The sequence below is a fragment of the Pocillopora verrucosa genome, chromosome 5 (assembly GCF_036669915.1).
Source record: "Pocillopora verrucosa isolate sample1 chromosome 5, ASM3666991v2, whole genome shotgun sequence".
NCBI lineage: Eukaryota > Metazoa > Cnidaria > Anthozoa > Scleractinia > Pocilloporidae > Pocillopora > Pocillopora verrucosa.
The window spans coordinates 8,401,489-8,423,926 of NC_089316.1; the positions used below are offsets into that span (position 1 = coordinate 8,401,489).

General features: G+C 36.1%; 1 protein-coding gene across 1 annotated transcript; it reads right to left on the reverse strand.

Moving 5' to 3' along the window:
• Positions 1-1,305: 1,305 nt before the first annotated feature.
• On the reverse strand, positions 1,306-2,313 carry LOC136280680 (uncharacterized). Its single transcript, XM_066166326.1, has 3 exons — positions 1,951-2,313; positions 1,663-1,812; positions 1,306-1,499 (listed from the first exon to the last, which is right to left on the reverse strand). Exons 1-3 carry the CDS (start codon positions 2,261-2,263, stop codon positions 1,306-1,308), a joined length of 657 nt encoding a protein of 218 aa, XP_066022423.1. The 5' UTR covers positions 2,264-2,313.
• Between the last annotated feature and the right edge of the window lie 20,125 nt (positions 2,314-22,438).

Here is a 22,438-nt window from a genome sequence, read left to right on the forward strand (position 1 = left end):
AACTCGACTTCATCGATTGGAAGGTATTTTCGCGAAAAGCATTCTTTGGTCCCAAAGGATCTTACAAATAATTTTAGTGTTTTAAAGAAGTGTACGAACAAATTTGAATGCCTACTTTAAGAAATGTTTTTTATTCAAGAACTGAGACCTGCTCTCAATGTGCAGTCGGACATTGTAAGTTCTTATTTTCCGTATGTATATTCATCGTGACATTCTAATTATTTAATTGAAAATGACCGAAGTTTGGTCTAAACTTTGTGAGAAACTATTTTGCTAACTGCCCGAAATATATCATAAAAAATAGAATAAAGGTTTCTGGTTTACGAAATAGAAACTGGAGATGGTAGCGCTGTACACGGGAATAAGCATGGCTTACTTGTGAAAAATTATTCTGTTTGATGCTAGAGCTATTCTAACGAGGCGTGCAAGTGCGAGCCTATTTGCTTCGTCGGAGAGAAGTAACAGTCGGAACTTCGCTAAAGTTCGTATGCTAATTTAATAATGTACCTTGGCATGACTTTCCGGCCCCAGTATATCCCTCCTTACAGGTACAAAAGTGAGAGCCTTCGGTATTGTGCAGTTTGCATTCTCGTCACATGCATGATCTCCACTGCTGCATTCATCGATATCTAGAGGTGCATGTGATGTAAAAAAGGAAATTAAATAGAAAGAAAAAAAATGGGCAGAAGAAAAAATGGGCTCAAGTATTACTCAGCTGTCACCTAACTAGTACTTCTGTTGCAGTCATATCTTTCACTAATTAAATACTGTGCATGTAATGAAAAAAAGAATGGGAACCCACAATTTCCACTTTCATTAATAATTTGCTTCAGATGCTTAAGCTATTCTTAACACTTGATCGATCCTCAATCTATCATTCCTTAGAACTGCAGTTGCGTGAGGAACAGAAGTATATTCTTATGCAGTGATCAGCCAATTCTTTGAACTTTAAATAATTGGAAATTTCAGTAATAATCCATCCGTACAAGTGCAGTTATGAGAACCATTGATATTAGTTCACTTTGCATTCACGTCACAAACATAGATCTTCTCGCTGCATTCATCGATATATATATATGTAAACAAAAGTGTTTGTAATGATGATGATCAAAGTGATGGTGACGAGGATGATGGTGGATGATGATGGCGATTTCTTGGCAATGATGTGGACGATGACTTTTTTTGGTTTGTTTCGTATTAATGTCACAAACGTTTTTAGAATACATGTTTCCTTTTGCCTCGGATGCAAGTGCTTGATATAACCTTGATGTATTTCTGCATTCATCAACTACGTCAACGCTAGCGTTAGCGGTGAGCTAAAACAGTTGATGGAGAAACACATTCATGGTCATCTTGGATGACGAAATTAAGTGTACCTGAACACGAGTGTCCATCGCCAGTGTATCCCGCTTTACAAGTGCATTTGTAAGAAACATACGTATTAGTGCAGTTTGCATTCACATCGCAGTCACGGATGTTATATTTACATTCATCCATATCTAGAAATTAGAATAAAGGCAAAGAATAAAGTAAAACGAAGTGAAAAGGGTATCCACGCTAGAACTGATATTAACCAAACAAATATTAGTGATAAAAATAAAAATAACATTAACATAATTTGTGGTATAAAATTAAGTTAACTCGTAAAAAAATAAGACCTACCCCCGCTAGCCATATCACAGTTAATCAATATTGCCTTCCCAGTTCCTGTTGGATCCAGCCAGTACTTGCCGCTGATGGTGTTTTTACCTTCACTCGCCTTTATTTCGAGACAGGATATCGCCGGTAACTCAGGAATAGAACCCAAAGGAGCTGCAGTAAAAACAAAAGTCTTGTTTTCGTCCTATTCTTATTTTTCAATCATAGATGAGATTGAACAAGGTTGGCTAAGTGGGGAGAAAATCTAGAGAAACAAAAATCAGCGAGACACATAGACTTCTGACTTCTTACCTCTGCCGTTCAATCGCCTGATGTAAAACCACGAGGGGGCTGGAAGGAAATTCTCTGGTCTCGCCTCCTTGGTGCGGTTATTTAGTTCACATATTTGGTATTTTCGGTTGTAGTTATAACTTTGGCACGCGATCTCTTGTCCACATTTGACATCGCAAATGTGAGGAGTCGCCACTGACCATCTTTTAAAGACAGAGCGTTTGAGAGCCATTCCTTGTATGTTTACTTCTGTCCTGCATTGATCATTCGCTGTGACAAATTCCATGGTAGAAGCGAGGAAAAGGAATCTCAAATTTCGGAATAGCCAATACATACCTCTTCGCTTTTATTGAATTTGAAAATATCGAGGATCATTCCCCAAAAGATATTCCTGCCTGACGACAGTCTACCTTTAAAGGGAAAAAAAAGAGGTGTCTTTCAAAAAAAACTCAAGACATAACAATCATAGTATATGCAAATTTTGATTAAAATTTGTTGCCTGAAAATTCACCAAAAGCAATCCATAATTGCTGTTAATAATCCACATTTTTCGGGAAAGAAATAAATCTAAGAATGTGTGTGTGTGCGTTTTCTTTACTTATTAACAAAACAGTTCAGTATTCAAAAGTGGAAAATAGATCCAAACAGTAAAACTACGCCCTATAATATATAATACTTCCAAGAGACTATCAATTGAAATTCTCTTTTAGTCTTTCAGTGCCGCTTGTTCAATAAACTAGTTCATTTTTTTCTCAGAGGCCACGGTAACGAATCCTGCAATATTGGTTCTTTGCGCGGTCCGTATTTTCCTATCTCTGCCCACGGGCAACGGTAACGCTTTCGTGAGTCGCCGAGTACATCTCTGCCTTCGTTGTCACTTTACATAAACATATCTCTTTTTTCCGGCTGGGCAGTATTTTTAAGCAAAGACGTCGGTCACTACCTCAAGCCGATAAATAACTTATTAATCCTTTCTTTGTACTCTCTCAAATCACTTCGGTTGACAGAAAAATATTGGAAATGAATTTGTATAAGCAAAAGCCTCATTAAATTAGTAGACAAGCGGCCTAAAAACATGCTGTAATTAATTTTAATCCATCACAAAAAGATGAAAACGTGGGGTATTTGGTATTTTGGTTACAATCGAATTAATCGATGGAATTTTCATTCTTATAATATCTGAATTCTTTCAAACAATTTGTTCGTAGTGAACAAAATAACCTCAAAATAAAAAAATAACAAAAAAATCGAATTGACTTACTTTTACTCTCCTTATTAATTAATTATTAATTAATCGTCAATGAGAGTGAATAATACTTTCCGTAAGTTGAAGAAAACACTGTCGTTTCGGTGAAGCAGCTCTCTTTAATTTGCAGTACCTCTATTTTAACTACCATTCACTCGCTAAAAAAATTTTCAGTTTATGGAAGATCTTGCTGTAATTAAAGCCCCAAATCATTCAATTTCTTTCGGAAATAATTTAGTTAAGTTTAAGAGAAAAAAGATATTATTCACCACCCTAGGTCGGTCCGTATTGGGAAAAACTGTGGCCGAGGTCTTGATTCCAATGCGGACTTCCAAGCTGACGAATAACATATTTTTTACTTAAAGGAATTCCTCGTCTGATTCGCAAAATCACTTCCTGTAACGGACATTAATCGATTCTATCTACGCCGCGTCGGAGAAATGTTTTATACAAATGAAACCTCCAAGCGTCTATCTCAATCTCAATATATTTATTATACTTGAAATCTCGTAAAAACTAAAATACAATGAGCGAAACGAAAGTTATTAACACACAATTCAAGCTAATCGAAATGTCCCAGACTCGAACACGCGGGGCGTGCACACAGAGAGATCTAAAAGGCATGTCCTATGGGAAACAAAACTGCCTTTCACTGTATACGTTTTGGTATCTAAAAACCAAGATATCCGTTCTATTCTAACTCTAGTATTTCGACTCTATCTTTAACGTTAAACACGTCCGAACTCTTCACATGATTTCAGTACGGTTTACACGACTCTCTAAGTTGTTCTCAAGAGGTAAAAAATCATCTTGTCAATTATTTCTTTGAATGCAATTTGTTTTTAATGTTTTATTTTCATTTTGTTTTTATTCAGTTCCATTCGAGAAAGCAAAATATAATAAGGTTGGAATCTTATTCATAAACACAACAGACTTTTTTTTTTCCCAATTGGATGTAGTCTCATTCCTTTATCAGTCTAGAGTTGCGCTCTGAAAGAGGACCGAAAAGCCTTTGAAATGATTGTTTTATCAATATTTGTCATTTTGCAGCTACATGCATGTGCCAAGCTGTGATAAACAATTTAGGGTGCGTTGGTAAAAGATGAGAGCTGGCTCATTTGAAGTCCTGAAAACAATATTTTGCACCTATGTTCGAGCGTAAACGCTTTGAATTTTATATTTAATATACCAATACAAGGAGAAAGCCCGTTTCATTATCTTTGTATTATCATAGAGAACAACATTTTTTCTCATATTAATGATAACAGAGAATGTCGCTTACTCTGAAAAGAAATAACGGATGCGAAACACGCAGTTATCCCTTAGAGCCCTCGCACTCACCAACGTCAAGGAGGCTTGATTATCAGTTCTCAAAATATTTTGAGCCTAAAAGATATATAATTCACCTCTTCTCAAAAACAAGTGCCCTCAGACATTTCAGAATGATGTGTTGAAATAATTAAGAAAAGCCCTCCAGAAATAAAATCCGCACTTTACGTCAAATCGTTGCCAAAAAGCTTGGTTTCTTTATGCATAGCCTTTGTGCATTGAAACTTGAGTCCGAGATAAGTCCTAGATAAAATTGTTTTAAATATGGTTCCGTGACCAAAAATTATGAGTTTGAAATATTGATCCATTAAGGACATATATTTTTTATCAGTTTAGAGAATGGAAATTGCCCGAACCTCCTTGAGAGGTTTCTATTGTAGGAAAGGCGCCTCGTGGACGCAAATTACAACCGACTGAAAATATCTGTGCGGCTTGAAGATAATTAAGTCCTGAAGATTCTACTTCTCAAAGCAGAAACGAAGTACAATCGGTCAAGCAATTTGAACGTTATTCTCTTGTTATTTATTTCAAATCACCTTTATCTCAACTCAGTTATCAACAATTAAGAGAAGAGTTGTCTCCAATCATTTATTCAAAGTTACCCACATGGTTCCGTCCTTGCCGAAACTTACACGAACGCTCTCAATTTCTTTTCTTATAGTCTGAAAGACTACTCCAGCCATCTGCACATACAGAATAAAGCAAGTTCGCGCACCACATTTGGCACATTTTTTTTTTCATTTGATCTCTTTCAATGCCCGGCAAAACCTCAAAACCCCGGAGGGAAAGTAGAAATGAAGTAGAATTCGACCACCATCGTGTTAAAACAAATACACAGGCCATCTATGGATGGCAATCAAAGGTGCACGTGATATTTGGAAACTAAATCCTAAAATTTATGGTCTGGTCTGTTACAAAGCAGCCGTAGTTATTTAAAAATTTCCAAAACCTATTTTGAGATTTTGAGAAACTTATTCTACGTAACTCTAGAGCTGATAAATATAAGAAATGCGATCCTCAATCACCTGATTGTTACTGAGTTAAAAATGCTTTCTTTCATCAAAATATTATAACTATGATTACGATACCGATTGTTTGCTTTAGGCTAATGCATAACAATTAACATGAAAAAAGAACTTCATAATTTATATTTTGGCTCCTCGCAAGCAATGAATTCAACAAAATTCAGGCTCGAAATAAAAGTTAATCTGTTTGCGATGTTAGCCAACCAATGGCGAAGATACTTATATCATTTATTTGAAAATCAAATTTTATCGGTATAATTTATTAGCTTTAGGCTAAATTGGTAAATTTTGACTTCAAACTTGCGAAAGCTAATCTAAAATCAGCTCTTAGGAGTATTTTGATAACGTATCCCTCTCGTTTTCCATTATCCATTTCCTAACTAAAGACACTCCTCCATAAGTTAAGGAAAATTTAATCAACACTGAGGAACGTCAAATTGTCTATTTCATTTGTGTACTGTTGTATAATTTTAGACTGGGGACTTAATGATTTGTGATGCAGTTCATTTATTCATAGTAAACAAGATTCCATTATTCGAGAACGACATACAAACTTGACTGCAGAGATGAAGCTACAACTCGAATTTAAGTTCACGATCAGGCCAAGTAAATTGCAGAAAAAGTCTACGGAAATGCAACAAGATGCTTAAATAACAGAACATTTTTAATTACTTACCACTCAGATATGCACGAACAATTCGGTGACCGTGAAGTTCATTTAAGTTACTGACGCTGCAAATGTGACAGGTTCCTTTTTGTCATCCAACGTGTTCAAGTTCTTTTATCCTTTCTTTCCTTAAATTTATGATGTAGGTTGCTCGCAAAATATACCACTTTCTCGTGTGTCTTTCAACCCTTTATCACCACAATATGATATAATATCGTATGGTTTGTTTTAAAATGAAAGACATAACACGGGTCCTACAAGCTATCAGTGACCATATTTGAATACAAAACTTGTATTCTAATAAAGACTAGCTTTAATTTTTTTTCTGGGTTGCTTGTTTTTGTTTGTTTTTTTTTACGCGGGGTTACTCAATCTTTGTAAACATCGTTTAAGTGTAACATGCAACGAAGGGAGAATTTTGAACAAAATTTTATTTGAAATGAATAAATTGAGTTAGAATTGTGTCATCCTAAAAGCTTCTAGTCCTAGAGAATCTTGTGCAAGAGTCACTATTTTTTAACTCTTTAACATTTGTGGAGACGTCAGGTGTGTTAATTTTAATAGACAGAAATGACTTCTCAGCCTAGAGCAAAGTCACATTACTTTGACCTGCAGGGCTCAAAGTAATGCTTAAGACAATCTCTGGTCATAGAGTGTCCACCGATTGGCGATTCACCTCTATAATAACAATAACCGTAACATATCAAAGAAAAGGTGTGCAGTAGGAAAATGTAGCAGTATTTTAAGGTATTTTCATTCCGTCGGTTTGGGAGAGAGGAAGTTTGAAACAATTTGCGCATGCCAATCTCAATGGTCGTGGACTAAACTGAACTGGACAGAAAACTGAGCCGAACCCCTTTAAAGAACACAGCCCATTCTCTCAGTAACTTCCTTTTACGGTTGAGTGAACAAGAATACGATTTAGGAAAGACGTTTAACTATTTCTATGGCCATTCCTGAGATACTGTAGCCCACTTATTGGGAATTTTGCTGTGTCTGGTCTCTTCTCACTGTCAATATCAACGAAACCTCCAAGCTAGCGCCTATCAATCTCAATATATTTATTACATTTGAAATCTCGTAAAAAAGACAAAGAGCAAAAATAAGGCTATTAACATATAAATAAATATAAATAAATATATAAGCTAATCGAAATGTCCCAGACTCGAGCACACGGGGCGTGCACACAAATGGATCTTAATCCTAAGGGAAACAAAAACTGCCTTTGATTGTACACGTTTCGGTATCTAAAAGCAAAGATAAACCAGATAACATACGTCTTTCCCCATTCTATTACTCTAGTATTTCGACGATCCTTCGATCTATCTTCTACTCTAAACGTACTTGCAAATAACATGTGTCTCGTGGACCGAATGAAACATAATGCCGACAATCCGTAGGCATGTCATACAAAACAAAAGAGTATCGAAAGTTACGCAATCACAACTCAACATGGCCTTCGTTACACTTCTCATTTACTGCTTAAAGGAATTCCTATTCAGACTCGCGAAAATAATCCATATTTTATATCATGAGCACGTAATTTACTTGATGCTCAAAAGGGTGCCAATTTAATGACAAGTATGAATTTTAAGCACATTTATAAGTTTTGTAGATTATCTGAGCCGTTTTGCAAGCCGTATTCAGCTTTTATGGTATCTTGACTTTAATATGCTGATCCAGTATTACCATAGCAGAGGGAAAAAGAAAGATAAAAGCGAATATGGCTTTTCCGAATTAGCTAACTCAACCTAGTTGCTGCTGTTTGTCCAAATTTTTCGTGAAGCAATTATTTCTAAGTGTGTATGTTTTCCCATTATTCAACAAAAGGTTTCAATGATCAAAAAGTTTCAATGATCAAGTGTCAAATAGATCCAAACAGTAAAACTCAACCTTGTTATAAATGATCCTCCTTCAATGCCATTTTGTCATAAAATCAGTTTATTACCTAAGCGAATCCATGTCCAATTTACGAAAGCACACCCTATTTCATATTATCGAGTACAAAAGTTACATAACACTCGATAAGATGCCAGTTTGAATGGCCACAAAGAATATATAGCACACTTTTGAGTTATATTAGATAATTGGAGATTCGTGAGCCGTTTTAAGCTTTCATTTGAAGGACGGTAAAAATTTTCCATGCTGATCAAATGTTACTGACGGAGAGGGGAAAGAAGAAAGGTAAAATCGGGAATGGCTTTACAAATCGGCAGACTCAAACCAAGTTGCTGTCTATCTACATTTTTCACACAGTTGTGTATGTGTGTGTGTGTGTGCGTGTGTGTGTGTGTGTGTGTGTGTTTTTTTTTTTTGTTTCTACTTATTAACAAAACAGTTCAGTACTCAAAAGTGGGAAATAGGTCCAAACAGTAAACTACGCCCTATAATATGTATTGCTTCCCAAGAGACTATCAATCGAAATTCTCTTTTCGTCCCTCAGTGCTGCTTGTTCAACAAACATCTTTGCGCGGTCCGTAATTTCCTATCTCTGCCTACTGGCAACGGTAACGTTTGCGTGAGTCGCCGAGTACATCTCTACGTTCATTGCCATTTTTCATAAATATATCTCGTTTTTTCCGGCTGGGCAGTAATTTTAAGCAAAGATGTCAGTCACTACCTCAAGCCGATAAATAATTTATTAATCCTCTCTTTCCACTCTCTCAAATCCTTTTGGTTGACAGAAAAGAAATTGGAAATGAACTTGTATAAGCAAAAGTGTAATTAAATTGGTTGACTAGCGGCCTAAAACCGTCTGCAATTAATTTTAATCCTTCACAAAAAATACCTAGGTATTTGATTACAATCGAATTAATCGATAGAATTTTCATTCATTTAATATCTGAATTCTCTCAAACAACTTGCTCGTATTGAAAGGGCGAGCGAAGTTTTCAGGTCTACTACAAAAACGCTTTCGGTGAGTCTTTCCAATTCCATTTAACTTGGACATTTGTACTCTAAATTGCACAACAGATACTGAAGGAATTCAATAAAAAAAAGCCTCATTAAATCCCCTTGTGTCTAGTTAAAGCGTCTCATTCGAATTTAGTTTTTGTGGAGGAAAGATCAGTACATCCGCCATTGTGCAAACAAACCAGCAAACCCTTACAACTTCAAAATGAAACATTTGAATTTACTTACTATAACTTTGCTTGCCATTTTCTTACTGAATAATGGTAAATCTTAGTACATTAATTAATCGTCGATGAGTGTAAATGATACTTTCTGTAAATTGAAAAAGACCTTGTCGCGACAGCCTTGCCAAACTAGTTCCGTTGTTTTTTAAAAAGTGCAACTGCAAAATAAATGAATGCAAAATAAAAGAGATAACAAACGTCTTTCCCCGTTCTATTACTCTAGTATTTTGACTCCATCTTTAACGTTAAACACGGCAGAGCTCTTCGCATGATTTTTGTACCGTTTATACGACTCTCTAAGTTGTTCTTTAGAGGTAAAAAGTCGCCTTATAACTTATTTGTTTGGATGTAGTTTGTTTTTAGATTTTTGGTTTCATTTTTGCAATTCAGTTCCATTCGAGAAAGCAAATGTAATAAGGTTGAAATCTTATTCATAAACACAACAGACTTTTTCTTTCCCTGTTGGATGTCGTCTCATTCCTATATCAGTTTAGAGTTGCGCCCTGAAAGAGGACTGAAAAGCCTTTGAAATGATTGTTTTATCAATACTTGTCATTTTCCAGCTACATGTATGTGCCAAGCTGTGATGAATAATTTAGGGTGCGTTGGAAAAAGATGAGAGTTGGCTCACTTAAAGTCCTCAATAAAATATTTTGCACCATATGTTTGGGCGTAAACGCTCAGAATTTTATATTTAATGTTTCAATATACGGAGTAGGCACGTTCGATTATCTTTGTATGAGCATAGACAAAAACATTTTTTTCTTGTATTAATGATAATAGAGAATTTCACTTACCCTGAAAAGGAATACTGGATGGCAAACACGCAATTATCTCCTATAGCCCCCGCACTCTCCAACGTCAGAGAGACTTGATGATCAGCTTTCAGAAACTTTTAAGTCTAAAAGATACATAATTCACCTCTTCTCAAAAACGAGTGCCCTCAAACATTTTACAATGATGTGTTAACATACTTAAGAAAAACCCTCCAGAAATTAGATCCACACTTTGCATCAAATCGTTGCCCAGTAGCTTCGTTTCTTAATGCACAGGCTTTTTACATTGAAACTTGAGTCCTAGATAAGTCCTTAATAAAAACGCTTTAGCGATTTATAGTTCCGTGACCAAGAATTACGTATTTGAAATATTGATGCATTTAGGACATTTATTTTTCATCAGTTTAGAGAATGGCAATTTCCCGCTCATTCTTAGAAGGTTTTTATTGTAGGAAAGACGCCCCGTGGACGCAAACTACAACCAACTGAAAACACCTGTACGGCTCAGAGATAATTAAGTCCTGAATATTCCACTTCTCAAAGCAGAAAAGAATTACGATCGGTCAAGCCATTTGAACTTTATTCTTTTACTATTTATTCCCAAAAAATATCTTTGACGGAACTCAATTATCAACAATTGAGAGAAAAGTTGTCTCGAATCATTTATCCAAAGTGAAACTCCTGATTCAGTGTTTACATGAACGCTATCAATTGCTTTTTTTTTTAATGTTGATGAGAGTCTTAGAGACTACTCCAGCCCTCTGAACATACAGAATTAAGCAAATTCCCACACGACATTTGGCAAACGCAAAACCTCAAAACCGTCAAGGAAAGTAGAACCAAAGTATTATTCGACCATCATTGTGTTCAAACAAATACACAGGCCTTCTTTGGATGGCAAACAAAGGTGATAGTTTAGGGAGCATGCTTATAGTTACTGTGTTAAAAAATGTCCCTATCGAAATATCGCAGTTTTTTTATGTTCAATTTTTAAAAACACCAAATAGGCTTTCTAAATCTAAGCTGATATCAAAGAAACTATTCAGTTTCTGTTACTTTTCTAACTCTGTGGCTGTGCGAGTCTACTAGTATCACGCGTTGAGTCGCTTTTTTTCCCCGCAATGACCTTGAGTGAAATTATAAACTAGCATAATGATGAATCTTTCGTGTAAAATTATGGAAAGAAAAGTGTTCCAAAACTTTGCGCCCCAAAGGAAGTCGTAAAAAGTCGTAGAAAGTCGTTATAAAGAAATGCCATTTGAACTTCTTCATTCTCCGGCCAATATTTCAAATTTAAAGGTTTTCTATCGCCTGTGAAGAAGATTATTGCAATAATTACATAGATTATGCTGCATTGTAAACGTGAAATTCGAGATGTGATGCAGAGTATTTCCAATATGAATGAACATGTTCTTTTTGGACAGATTGTTTAAAAAAAGTGACGGAAAGCTCATGTTTTGAATCCGTCGATTTAAAGAAATAAGTCCTTACTCTGTTAGTTGGAGAATTAGAAATATCAATCCAAATTTAATATCTTATCCGCCAGCAGAAAAAAGGGAGAAGCAAATCCTATACAAGGAATGTAAAACTTAAAACTAATCGCTTTAAGTTAAGCTTTCTCAGATGCGAGGGATCGACGCATCAAATTCGTTCAGACAACTTGTTTCCTCTTTATTTTCTTAAAAGGAATAAGTTGTATGTTCTAAATAGTTTCAATGTAGTTTTTCATTCTTAGAGTGTTCGCTAGTGCTAGAGAAAACTGGCTTACCTCTTAAGATGCAACACCTTTCCTGTAAGAAGTTCAAAACGTATTAAAAAGAACGCTGTCGTCAGCATATGTTGTCTTATAATTGAAGTCACAGTCACAGTGGTCAATCGAAAAACTCTTATCAATAATTAATTTCTTGTCTCTGTCTGGTCCTTTAGTATATATCACACTGCTATTTTTCAGTCTTGAAATGGTTTCGAATTATTGATCGGTTTGCAGCTATGGCTTCTGTACAACAGTCATTCGAACAAGTGTTATTAATAATTAATTCCTTGTTCCTTTCTAGTGCTCGAGATTTAAAATAGACCGTTTATTTCAGTCTGGAGAGCGTAGAGTTTTACAGTAAATGTCGCAATCTTACTGCAGCGGGATGAGTCGGGCTTGTAATTTTGTGTTCACAAGAAAGGCCCTTTGACTTTTCGAAATTCTCATCAGCCGTAATTATTTTAAAATTGAACGACTTTTCAAGTATAGGGGACCGTGCGCACCATATAGAGGAGTACAAAGAGAAAAGAATCACGCCACAGGGAACCATTAGGTTGTTTGGTGAACAATAATTAAACCTTAAATCCCTACCAGGCGTCATGCTCGGTTGTGAGCTTTGGATATTAAGATCTCCGGTGTACTCTCCACGTAAGTACAAGGTATTTTCATATTACAATAAAGGATATAAAATTGTTTTCTTTTCCTGCAGGTATTGGGTGTATATGTTCGCAAGTCAAGAAATTTTTGTCAAGTTGATCAATTTGTGCATGTGGAAGAGGCGTGTGCATCCATAAAGTAAAATTTAAAAGAAACCCTCTTTGTCTTTTCAGCGAATTCTGCTGTCCAAGAATTTTAAAAAATGAGCGACGAAAGATTAAGAAAAATTACGAAAAATATTGTTTTGAGAAATAGTGAAAAAATTGCATACCTCGATTTCAAAAACCTCAAAAATTTGATGAGTGAAATAACAATACTGATGTACCAAATTAAATACAGGACTTTTCACTCTTTGGGCTAGGATCACAATGAGCTACCCTTTTAATATAAAAAAAAACTAGGCCGGTCTTTTAGTTTTTTTCTCTGTAAAATCTCGATAGCTGTGCACGTTTACCAAAAACATGTACTTTCTTTCTGATAAATTAATACTTGAATACATGCATAAACCTCCGAGTTTTAAATGCGTTTTTTTTTAACCAAAAGAATAGTGTGCTGATCATAATGTTATTCTGTGATCTAATTGGGGGGGGGGGGGGGGGGGGGGGGGATATGTTTAAAACAGAGTCTCATGTTGCAAATTATCTGCCACTTCAGTTAATGGTTGTGTTTCTAGCTCAAATATCGTCTCTTATTTTTGGTAATGGTGACAGATTAGACAAAAAATCGTGGTTGAAAAGTAGAGATTTTAAGGCGTGGTGTATATCTGGCGAGAACAAACCAGAGTCAAGTGAGACCGTGCTGAACTATTTTCATCACATGTAAATACTAGGCCACAGGAAACTCAAAGGAATTATATCTTACTTAATATGAAAACGGCAACCGAGCAATCCAAAGTGGTATGCATTACTACTCAAGAGAGCCATGGTTTTGTTTTTTAGTTGTGTATTTGGAACCCCCCCCTTCCCCCCCACCTCCTTCCCCCTTCCCCCCACCTCCTTCTCCCTCTCCCCCCCCTTTTACTTTTTTCCTTGTATCAAACACTGATAATTATGAGGCTAAGCAAGATGTCTTTCTTCTTCATTTTTTTCATTAAGTAACAGTGATAAATGTGAATCAAATTTAAAAATTACATTTATTGTGATATTGTTTTTTCAAATTTACACATAAAGATATACAATATCGGGTGAAATATTACGGAGTAAACTGACTAAGATCAACTCAATCTGTGGAACAGAGTGTCAAAAGTGACCCGTCACTGTTTTTCCTTTCTCTGTTCTTTACTTAACGATCTTCTCAGACAATATATTTGCAATTTGATGCTGAGCTAGTGGGATGCAAAGTCAAAACGAGACTTGAATGATCGATTTTTTAACCATTACAACCAGTTTCTGGTGTCATTGTAGTCGCTGCCACTGTTGTTAACGTTGCCTTTCGAATTTTTTTCTCTTTAGTCCACTGGCCGTAAACATGAACTTTCGAGTTTTCTCTATTACACTCAATTAAAAATAGTTCAATTAGTAGAGATTTATTTATGCATGGTTGGAGACTTTTTCGTTCAATAATGAGATTAATTATGCAATGCCCTTCTATTGATACAGTTCAAAAAGCCAAGGCTGACATAAGACCCAGGCGGTGCCACTTCCTTTTGTGAAGACCACCTAAGATTTTGTGATACTCTGTTGTGTCTTTGGGGGTGTCGATAAACTTGCCTCAGTCTGCTTTACCTCGTTTGTTTTGTGTTCAGGTCTCTTTTTGTAAATAGGAGACGAATGAACATAAAGTGAATGGAAAAGTAGGCTACGACTATTGAAATATCAGACAGAGGTCTTTGGGAGTTTTTTTTCTAGGCTTTACTTAGTCTTAATAATGGATTACTTTCATAGTTTTGAATACAAAGCTTGTCATTTTTTTTTTCTTCAATGATTAAGAAGTTTATCGCCTTTCTGTCGTCGACTGACCTGCGCCCAAATATATAGTAACTACGGTAAATAGTTATCGTGGAAGAAGAAAAATCACTTCGTCAACAGTTTGAAAATCTGACAGCAGTGTCAATGATCATGATAAAAGTGAAGTACGTTACATGCTAAATTCCCGATGTACATGTACCTACGGATCGATTTATATATCCTGTTATTAAATTCATTTAGCTTCAATTCAGTATGTACTTGCTAATAATGTTTAAGATCGAGACGGCAGGTTAACTACGTCCTATGATAAAAACCTTATACACATGTACCTACGGAGCGATTTATGATTCCTGTTACTGCGCAACGCAAATTTGCTTCATATTCAGACTACCACAATAGCGTGAGACTCAACTAGATGGATGATGAAGTTTGTTGATGAAGTAGGATCCACAGTTTTAAACAGAAATCTTTGTTGAATATTTGCTTAGCGAGGTCTTAGTGGACGATTACTAAAGCAGACCGTTCTGTGAACTTTATCATCTTCCAATGTAGATGAGCACCATCCAGCTAGCCTGACCAGGTGGAGTTGTTTCATCTCAACTGAATCGTGTGACATAAAGACAAGTCAATCATTACACTCAACAAACTGGTCACTTATATAAAACTCGTATACTCAGTACTGATTAATATATAAGCTTTATTGATAAAGCTTGAGGTGAAGATGGCCGGATGTTGGCCGAGTTCTGTTTTTCTGGCTAGGTAAGTTCCTTTATGTAGCTGGGCGTGGTTATTAATAAAAAATTTTTTGGTAGTATCGTAATGATCAAATACACAGCGATGCCCATATTTTTACACGACTCAAAAAACTGAGCCACCCGTTTCTTATCAACGTTGATGGCGTTTTACTTCAAGTTTCGTCTCGGAAATTGGATGGCAAATTAAAGAACATTAAAAAACAACTTATAGTAGGGTTAGAATATTATGTCCAGCATTACAGGGGGTTGGTCCGCCAAATTAAATGGAGACTAATGCATAGGCGCGCGTAGATATGGAGTTTCTCTTCGAGTGTTTAATTTGATAACTCACAAGTGAGCGCGACGAACGAGTGAGATGTTAAGTTGAACACGAAAAGAGAAATTCCCTACCTACAAGCAACCATGAATTATTTTGCTTACCATATAACCACAATAGCCCTTTACTCACAAGAAAAGCCGACTTCATCAATGAATGAAAATGAATGAATCGACAATCCCCGAATAACAATCGTAGAGTGCGTTGGCGCGAACTCTCAAGATGAAAAAATTCGTTGCATCATGATTACAAAAACTTCAATCGTCGTAATTTTCAATTTACAAAATTCTCATTTATTGACTTTGTCTTTACCGACAGATGAAGTCTTTTAGGTAGATGACCAAAATCGGTTAGTGGCAAATCTTCCAGTTGTCGATCCTCATTCTCAGCCGAGAGAAATGCTATCACCAAAGCCACTGAATACGTAACTTTCGGTTTTTCTTTTAGTATATTGGTTTTCTTCCCCTTCTTGGAAAGTTTGAACCCCATTGTCTGTCAATGAGGTTCAAACACATGAGTGTTTAGCCGCCAGAATTCGAGAAAGTTCCGACAAACGTCTTGTATTGAGAATCTTGAGAGCTTTGCCGTTCATTCATCAACCTGGCCGAGTGGCGCCAAAGGCGAGTGACATGTCAGTAGCTGATTGCTTTTATCAACAAACGTAAAAAAATACGATATTTTTTTATGTATGTTGTTACGGCTTTTTTCAGGGCCGGAAATCCCTGTATAACACCGCAGTTTTTCAATTCACCCTTGATGACACCCTTGATAGAGCGATTTAAAATCTGGTAATAACAATAATAATAATGTTTGTAATAACGAGTGGACAACGTTAATTGCCTCTCGGTACCAACACCTACAGATCGATTTATAAAAACTCGATTTTCAATTTTTTTGCTTCATAATATTCAGTCTGTACCATAGTAGCGTGAGTCACAACTAGATGCAGGACGAAGTTTGTAGATGAAGTAGGATCCACAGCTTTTAACATAAATTTTTGTTGATTATTTACAAGGCGGGGTGAAAGATGGACGATTACCAAAGCAGACTGTCCCGTTAATTTCACCATCTTCCACTACAGGATGAGCAGTCATCAACCAGCCTGAAAAGTCTGCACCACATCTATATGCTGGCACACGCGTTGTTGGCATTCTTGCTCCTGCAGCCCCTACAAAACGATACCATCCTCCAACGAGTTTTTTTTGTTACAAAACAGTTTACGCCATGTCTTTTGTTTTGTGTTTCGATTGGCTTCACTCAAGTTTGAGTAATAATGGCAAGGATCGGCTACGAAGAAAAATGATAATTTTAAGAGCATTATAGTCATAATGCTGCATCATCATTGTTCAACGCGAACAATGATGATGCAGCTCCCACAAAATCATTTATGAAATCATTGAAAATACTATTAAGAGTTGATTTGTATTAGTGCATGAGGAAACGTAGAGTAATGCCTCCCCGGTGTGATTGGCGGATCATAAGTCAAGACTACGAAATTTATTGCTACATTCAACCTGAGCTACAAAATATAAATTTCATCGCCTTAAGAAAAACAACCATACCTTTACAATTAAAACCATCCCCAATACATATAGGATTGCAAGAACAGTTGTATGAGCCCTGAGTATTAATGCACGACGCATTCGGATGGCAGTTGTACATTTTAACGGAATGAGCCTCACTGCATTCGTCAATGTCTAAAAGAGAACATACTCAGTAATATATGTATACGATAGAAATGTAAAAATATAGAATATATAAGCATAGCTTACTTGTGGAAAATGATTCTGTTTGATGCTAGACCTAATCTAACTATGCGTGAAAATGGAAGGCCTATTTGCTTTATCAGAGAGAAGTAACAGTCGGAAATGTGCTAAAGTTCGTATGCTAATCTAATGATGTACCTTGGCATGACTTCCCGTTTCCAGTATATCCTTCCTTGCTGGTACAAAAGTTAGAACCTTTGGTGTTGGTGCAGTTTGCATTCTCATCACAAGCATGGTCTCCATTGCTGCATTCATCGACATCTAGAAGGTTATGTGATGTGAAAACGTGCAACTAAACAGAGAGAAAAAAAATAAGCAGAAAGAAGATAAATCGGGCTCAAACTTAATTGTCACTTAACTAGAATCTTTGTTGCAGTCGTATCTTCCTCTTGGTAAATACCGTGCATGTTGGAAAAAGTTGCTTCACAACAATTTCTACTTTCATGAACATTTTGATGCTTCAGATGCTTAAGCTATTCTTGACGCTTGATCCTCGTCTACCATTCCTTACAATTGCAGTTGCACGAGGAACAGAATTTGAGATGCGTGACGAAAGTGCTCTTGTGAAAATAGTTATCGGAAAAGGTGTATTCTTATGAAGTGTTCAACTAGTTTTTGAAGTTTAAAGAATTGGAAATCCGAGCTAAAATGTTCTCTTGAGGTTCGATTTCCAGTAAATAAAGCAACAAAACCCAAAACTTCAACATCAAAGTCCAACCTCTCGATTTTTTTGCGCATCAACCTGTTATTTCGACATTAAAAGGCACCAAAAGAAACGTACGAGTCACAAAAAATACATTCAAAGATGGTAATAAAAGTTACAAAATGTACCTTGGCAACATCTTCCATCCCCAGTGTAGCCTTTGTTTCAGGTGCAGTTGTAAGAGCCACCAATGTTAGAACAGTTTGCATTCACATCACACATGGCTTCCATTGCTGCATTCATCGATATCTGAAGTGATGAATGAGGGGTAACTTTGTCTGGCAATCATTCAATTCATTATTGAACATGTTCTTATGCACTCATGCAGTTATTTATATAGCTATTAATGTACCTTGACATGATTGTCCATCCCCAATGTATCCATCCGTACAGGTGCAGTTATGAGAACCATTGGTGTTTGTGCACTTTGCATTCACATCGCAAACATGGATTTTATCGCTGCATTCATCGACATCTGTAAACAAAAGTGTTCGCAATGATCATGATCAAAGTGATGATCACGAGGATGATGTTGGTTGATGATGGTTAATTGTTGGCAATGACGTTGACGATGACTTGTTTTGGTTTATTTTATTTTTGTCTGACAGTCAAAAATATCTGCATAACATAGTGTAATAATTGTTTTCTTTTGCTTCTGGTACAAGTGCTTGACATAACCTTAATGTAATGCTGCATTCATCAATTACGTCAATACTATAAATTCTGCTTTATTGCTGCACTCGAAATTATGAGAAGACCTCGCATAGGAGTGAGCTAACACAGTCAATGGAAAAACAAATTCCTGGTCATCTTGGATGATGAAAATTAAGTGTACCTGAACATGAGTGTCCATCGCCAGCGTATCCCGCTTTACAAGTGCATTTGTGCAGTTTGCATTCAAGTCGCAGTCACTGATGTTATATTGACATTCATCCATATCTAGAAATTAGAATGGAGGCAGTGGCTTATATACAACGAGGTTAGAAAGGTTTCCACACTAAAAAATTGATGCTAACCAAACAAATAATAGTGATAAAACTAAAAATAATATTCATACAATTTTACAATAAGTTAATTCGTAAAGAAAATTGTAAGACCTACCCCCGCAAGCCATGTCACAGTTAATCAATATGCATTCCCGGTGCCTGTTGGATCCAGCCAATACTTGCCGCAGATGGTGTTTTTACCTTCACTCACCTTTATTTCGAGACAGGATATCGCCGGTAATTTAAAAATAGAACCCAAAGGGGCTGCAGTAAAAATATGAATTTTGTTTTCTTTTTTTACTATTTCGTAATCACAAGTGAGAGAGAACAAGGTTGACTAAGTGTGGAGAAAATCTAGAGAAACAAAAATCCACTTCTGATTTCTTACCTCTGCCGTTCAATCGCCTGATGTAAAACCACGCGGGCGCTGAAAGGAAATTCTCGGGTCTTGCCGCCTTGGTGCGGTTATTTAGTCCACATATTTGGTATTTTCTATTGTAGTTATAGCTTTGGCACGTGATCTCTTGTCCACATTTGACATCGCAAAGATGAGGAGCCGCCACTGACCATCTTTTAAAGACAGAGTGCTTGAGAGCCACTCCTTGTATGTTTACTTCTGTCCTGCATTGATCATTAGCTCTGACAAACTCCATAGTAGAAGCGAGAAAAAGAAATCTTAAATTTCGGAATAGCCAATACATACCTCTTTGCTTGTATTGAACCTGAAAATAAAGAGAATAGGACCCCACAGGAAAATGTTATAATTATATTCTTGCCTAACGACAGTCTACCTTGAAAAGGAAAAAAACCGAGGTTTCTTTAAAAAAAAAACTGTTTGCGAACCAGATGCAGACATGATAATCATAATGCATTCAAATTTTGATTAAAATTTGTTGCCTGAAAATTCTCCAAAACAATCCATAGTTTATATTGTGAGTCACACTTTACATGATACTCTATAGGGTGCCGATTTCTATGTCAAGGAAGAATATCAAGCACGCTTTTAAGCTGCAGTAGATTATCTGAGTTTTGCAAGCTGTTTTCAGATTTTGTGAGATGATAATTTTTTTTTCTCAGAGGGCACGATAATAAATCCTGTGATATGATTGGTTCTTAGCACGGTCTGTATTTTCCTATGAGCCGATAAATGACCAAGTAATCCTCTCTTTTCTCTCTCCCAAATCACTTTGTGTAAGCAAAAGTGTCCTTAAATTGGTTGACAAGTGGCCTAAAACAAACGAACAAACTCTCACAACTTCAAAATAGCTCCAAAAAATTGAATTTACTTACAGTTACTTTCCTAGCAATCTACTTACTGAACACTGGTAAATCTTCCTACATTTACTAATTGTCGAAGAGCTTTTATAATAACTTCCGTAAGATCATTTACTGTTTTTGAAGGAAACATTGTCGTGACAGCCCTGTCCGAACTAGTTCCGTTGTTTTTTTAAAAATTGTACTCCCGTTTTTTTTTTTTTTTCTTACGCGCTCTCTAGTTGACAGATGTCGGATTGTGGCAGATACTTCTAAAAATAACGTTTCAAAGTTTGTGAAAGCCATTTAAATCTCACCTTTATCATTACGCAAACAAAAATGTCTCGGTGAAGCCTCCCTCTTTGATTTGCATTTCCTCTATTTTAACAACCACCCAAAATTTTTTCAGTTTATGGAAGATATTGCATTCATTACAGCCCTAAATCATTCGGGTTCTTTTGGAGAGAATTTCGTTATGTTTAAGGAAAAAAAGTAAAAATGGTATTCACCCGCCTAGGTCGGTTCGTATTGGGAAAACCTGTGCCCAAAGTCTTGAGTCCGATATGGACCTCTAAGCTGGCGAATAACACATATTTACTATTTAAAGGAATTCCTCGTCCGATTCGCGGAATCATTTCCTGTAACGGGGCGGACGCTAAAATAAATCGATTCTAATTACACCGCGTCGGAGGAATGTTTTATATCAAGGAAACCTCCAAGCGCCTATCAATCTCAACATATTTATTACATTTGAAAGCTCGTAAAAACTAAAATACAATGAGCAAAATTAAAGCTATTACCATACAATATGAGCTAATCGAAATGTCCCAGACTCGAGCACGCGGGGCGTGCACACAGAGAGACCTAAAAAACACACTTATCCTAATGGAAAAAAAACTGCTTTTTGATTTTGATTCTGCTTTTTTCGTTATGTGTAAAGACGTTTGAATTTATTTTTGATTTTACTACATATTGTTTGTTCTGTTTTGTTGTTGTTGTTAATTAGAGTAAGCCAGCTTGTGCACTCACATTCGTGGTGAACGAAAACGTTATTTACTTCCTTTTGCCGAACAGATGACATCGACAGGATAAATAATGGAATCCGGCCATGGGTAGCAAATTAATTTACATCCCTTAGCATTAACAAAGGCAAAAACTGTAAGAAATGCCTTTTTGCAAGGTTTTTTGAATTATCATTTACTTTTTAAGAATTGACAATTGAATTCTAACGATACTTGAAAGATGTTCAATGTTAGGTTAATTATTAAAAAAAATTTAGTTAATTTGGTTAATTGTAAAAAAAAATTACTTTGTTCTCGTTTCTCTGTTCCTTACGCTACGATCTTTTTAAATAACCTTCTCCATTTGTTACTGAATCGTTGTGATTTAAAGTTAAAATCTGTTTTGATTGATTGATCTGTTTTTACTTCACTGGGTTCTGGTTTCATGCATTTTCCCGAACATTTCCTTGTTGTTGTTGTTATTTTTCTCTCGTTATTGATATCAAGTCCACCGAAAAAAAATTGTGAAAGCTACTCTTTCGCAATTGCTATCAAGCGAATTTGCTTGAAGTCTTTCACGAAACCTTTTATCAGATGAGTGGTAACGAGAACCTACTCTAGCCTATGGACTACACTGCCCTTAACATTCACTCTCGTGTTTATGTTATGAAAGTCATCTGAAAGCAGTCCGTGTTAAGTAAATGTATCTACAAAGATATACGCAGTTTTTGTTAAATAATGAGATAACATACACGATGCCCTTCTATTTACAACACTCAAGAAGCTGAGCCACATAGTGACCCAGCTCATATCTTTGGGGGTGAGGGGTGGTTTTTTTTTTCCTACGCCTGTAACTTAAGATAGCGCCTGCTTGTATTCCATTGACTTACGCTAAAATAACCATGGTTAATAACGCAGCAAAAGAAATAATAAAAAATAAAAATTAAAAAAACGAAAAAAACTAATATATAAGTAAAGGGCTCGAAGTTTGTGTCTTGCAGATTTTATATGAAGATCCTTCGGGCAACTCTCTTCGATGACAGAGGCTATCTGATGAGAATTATCATTCTAATGAACTATACACCTGTTTGCCACCAAGGTTAAAGTCTGCTGATAATGTTTACTGTAGAGATGACAGGTTAACTACGTCACATGTTAAAAACCTTATACACACGTACCTACGGAGCGATTTTTGAAACCTCTTACTACACCAAGTATATTTGCTTCACAT

Bases quoted from the DNA above. Each gene is read 5' to 3' on its own strand.
- LOC136280680 (XM_066166326.1), bottom strand. From the start codon at position 2,263: ATGTATTGGCTATTCCGAAATTTGAGATTCCTTTTCCTCGCTTCTACC. The intron at 1,813-1,950 runs GTAAGAAGTCAG...TTTTTACTGCAG, and splicing joins CAGGCGATTGAACGGCAGAG to CTCCTTTGGGTTCTATTCCT. The intron at 1,500-1,662 runs GTAGGTCTTATT...TCTAATTTCTAG, and splicing joins CTGTGATATGGCTAGCGGGG to ATATGGATGAATGTAAATAT.